At 44.9% G+C, this 2,470-nt stretch overlaps 1 protein-coding gene and 1 long non-coding RNA gene across 2 annotated transcripts in view; one reads left to right on the plus strand and one right to left on the minus strand.

Annotated features, from left to right (window-relative positions):
• The window catches only part of inpp5l (inositol polyphosphate-5-phosphatase L), a gene marked incomplete in the record, with an annotated part of 67,508 nt that overhangs the window by 53,613 nt on the left and 11,425 nt on the right, over positions 1–2,470 (plus strand). Inside the window, 1 exon segment of the mRNA XM_032516332.1 lies at positions 2,306–2,365. Within this exon segment, the coding sequence (XP_032372223.1) occupies positions 2,306–2,347 (42 nt within the window).
• The window catches only part of LOC116689724 (uncharacterized), a 12,070-nt gene that overhangs the window by 2,521 nt on the left and 7,079 nt on the right, over positions 1–2,470 (minus strand). Inside the window, exon 3 of the long non-coding RNA XR_004332079.1 lies at positions 588–599. This is a non-coding gene — a long non-coding RNA (uncharacterized LOC116689724). The remainder of the gene's footprint in view (positions 1–587; positions 600–2,470) is intronic.

The following is a 2,470-nucleotide window of genomic DNA, read 5'->3' on the forward strand; positions in this document are numbered from 1 at the left end:
TGGTGGTTTGGGGGGGTTCCCCTCTCCATCTTTTATGTTCTACTGCAGTATTATGACTTCTTACCTCCTGATCGAGGCTGCAGGGACACATCACTGTCCCAGGATCTGGTTTTACTGGACGTCCCATAAAGCCTCATGACTTGGCAATAAGGCTGCTTATTATTATGTATATTTTAATTTGAGCAAGCCTCTCTGCATGGAACAGCTTCAGATATCAACTCCAGCTGAAGGACTTGGTCTCTTTTACTCTTTTAAAGACTTTTTAACAAGTAGGACCTGTTTGCTAATAGGCAGTCTGGATGTCACTGGTTTAAATTGATTTATGACCCAGGTTTTTATGATGACGTTGTTGGGTTGAATATGATGTGAGATGTGTTTAGTGGTATTTACCTGGAAGTGTCTCTGTGTCTCTGTATGTACTCTGGAAGTGTCTCTGTTTACCTGGATAGTGTCTCTGTATTACTGGAAGTGTCGCTGTATGTATGGAGGTGTCTCGGTGTCTCTGTATTTAATGGAAGTGTCTCTGTCTGTACTATTTTTCTTGTATTTACCTGGAAGGTCTCTGTATTTACCTGGAAGTGTCGTACCGAGTGTCTGGTCTCTGTATTTACCTGGACGTGTCGTCTGTGTCTATTGAACTTTGTAAAAGAGCGTACCTCAAGAGTTTGGTTTTATCCTGTGTTAAATAAAGTTAAATGCTATGAATGAAGTCTCCCGCCAGAGTGACTCCTCGCTGAAAAAGGACGGAGCAGGGGCCTGCACCTATATATCTATCTATAAAATTAAAGTAAATATTAAACTGGGCTATAATACAATGTAGGACGCCTATAGCCGTTTATACAAAGCTTTTTACTGATGCATACAATACCAAGCTCAATTGAAAATCATTGTTCGTTTATTCTACATTATCACATCTGTTTTAATGTTAAACACTGGCACAGTGAATCTAACGTACAGCTATGTAAGCCTATCAATCAATGCTGTGAATGCAAATTAAAAAAAAGATTTATCTTCCAAATACATGTTGGATTCACGATAATGTATATTTTGCCATTGTGTGTGATATTCTATGGTCTCCCTGCAGCATTTAGGCCCCTGTGTTGTAAATGATCTTTCTTTCTTCTCCGTCATCTAACCTGAAAGAAGAATTCACTTTATTAGGAATAAAATGAGGCCTTCAACGTTTAAAGCTCATGTCCGTAACTTTCTTTAATAATCAAGGCATCCTTTTGAGTGATTGAGTTCCTGTCATGTTTTCCGCCGGCGGAGTGTGACCAAATAAGTCTACCATGCTATTTAGTAGGACCACCCGGGCCCCTCTGTGGGGGCGGGGGGCGCTCATTCATGATGTTACTTTAGGTCTTTTCGCCACTGCTTGGGACTTTTCCCGCCCCTTTCCCCTCGCTTCCCCGCCCTTCTGTGCGGTTCCCGCCCTTTGGAGTACCTTGTTCTCCCCTTGCCCCCCCTGGTTGTCTTTGCATGCCTCTCTCTTCTTGTCTCCCCCCCCCTGTCCCCCGTATTCCCCGGCTTGTACCAAGTCCCCCCCTGACCCTGTTCCTGCCTCCCTCACGAGCAGGCTCTCGTGTCTTCAACGGCATCCCTCGTTTCCCCCCAACCTACCCCTGGCCTGGTCCCCTTCTCGTGCTCCGGCTCTGCTCTTGCCGCCCCTCACACATGTCCCGATTTCTTTTAATGGACGAAGCGACTCCACCCCCCCCTGTGTTCCGTTGCCCGCTCGCTGCAGTGCCGTTCCCCCGGACCAAACCAGTGGTAGGTTAGCGGGCCCCCCCCCCCCCCCCCGCCCCCCCGACCCGACCCGAGAATACCGCAAACAGTGATGAGTGACAGATAATAATAACAAATAATAGTAATAATACAATTTATTTATAATGCATTTTTCATCAATAGATCTCAAAGTACTACAGGTAAAAAAGAGCATAAAAAAATAAAGTATAACAAATAAAATAAAAAAATAAAGCTATTCTTAGAATAGAGAAAAACACCTAAAGGGAACCACAAGCTTTGCTAAAAAGAAATGTTTTAAGGCCTTTTTTAAAACACTAAGGTAAAAGCACTGCCGAGGGAAGAGAAACAGCAGCAGGAGGAATAAATACATTATGAATCCTGTTGTGTTAGCGTGGTCAGGAGCAGGCTAGCTGCACACAATACGTCTCCACGGTAACTTAGGTGCAGAGTCGGGCTTAATCTGGTCTCTAGGTTTGGTAAAATAGCCGTCTGGCCTGGAGAGCATGACGTCATCAACCAGACCGGCCGGGGGAGTAACTCTGCTTTTCTTCTCCTGTAGCCCGTTTTCCTGTTCTTCTCCCTGAAGACAAATGGCCACTGACTCAGATCCTTCTCAATGGTAGGTTTGGGTGTGAGGCAGTGTGTTTCTGAACTGTACTGTGTCTGTCTTTCTGTCTGTCTGTCTGTCTCCGTTTCAGTGTCTGTGTTTCCGTCTGTCTGTCTC

Source organism: Etheostoma spectabile, chromosome 5 (genome assembly GCF_008692095.1).
Source record: "Etheostoma spectabile isolate EspeVRDwgs_2016 chromosome 5, UIUC_Espe_1.0, whole genome shotgun sequence".
Lineage (NCBI taxonomy): Eukaryota > Metazoa > Chordata > Actinopteri > Perciformes > Percidae > Etheostoma > Etheostoma spectabile.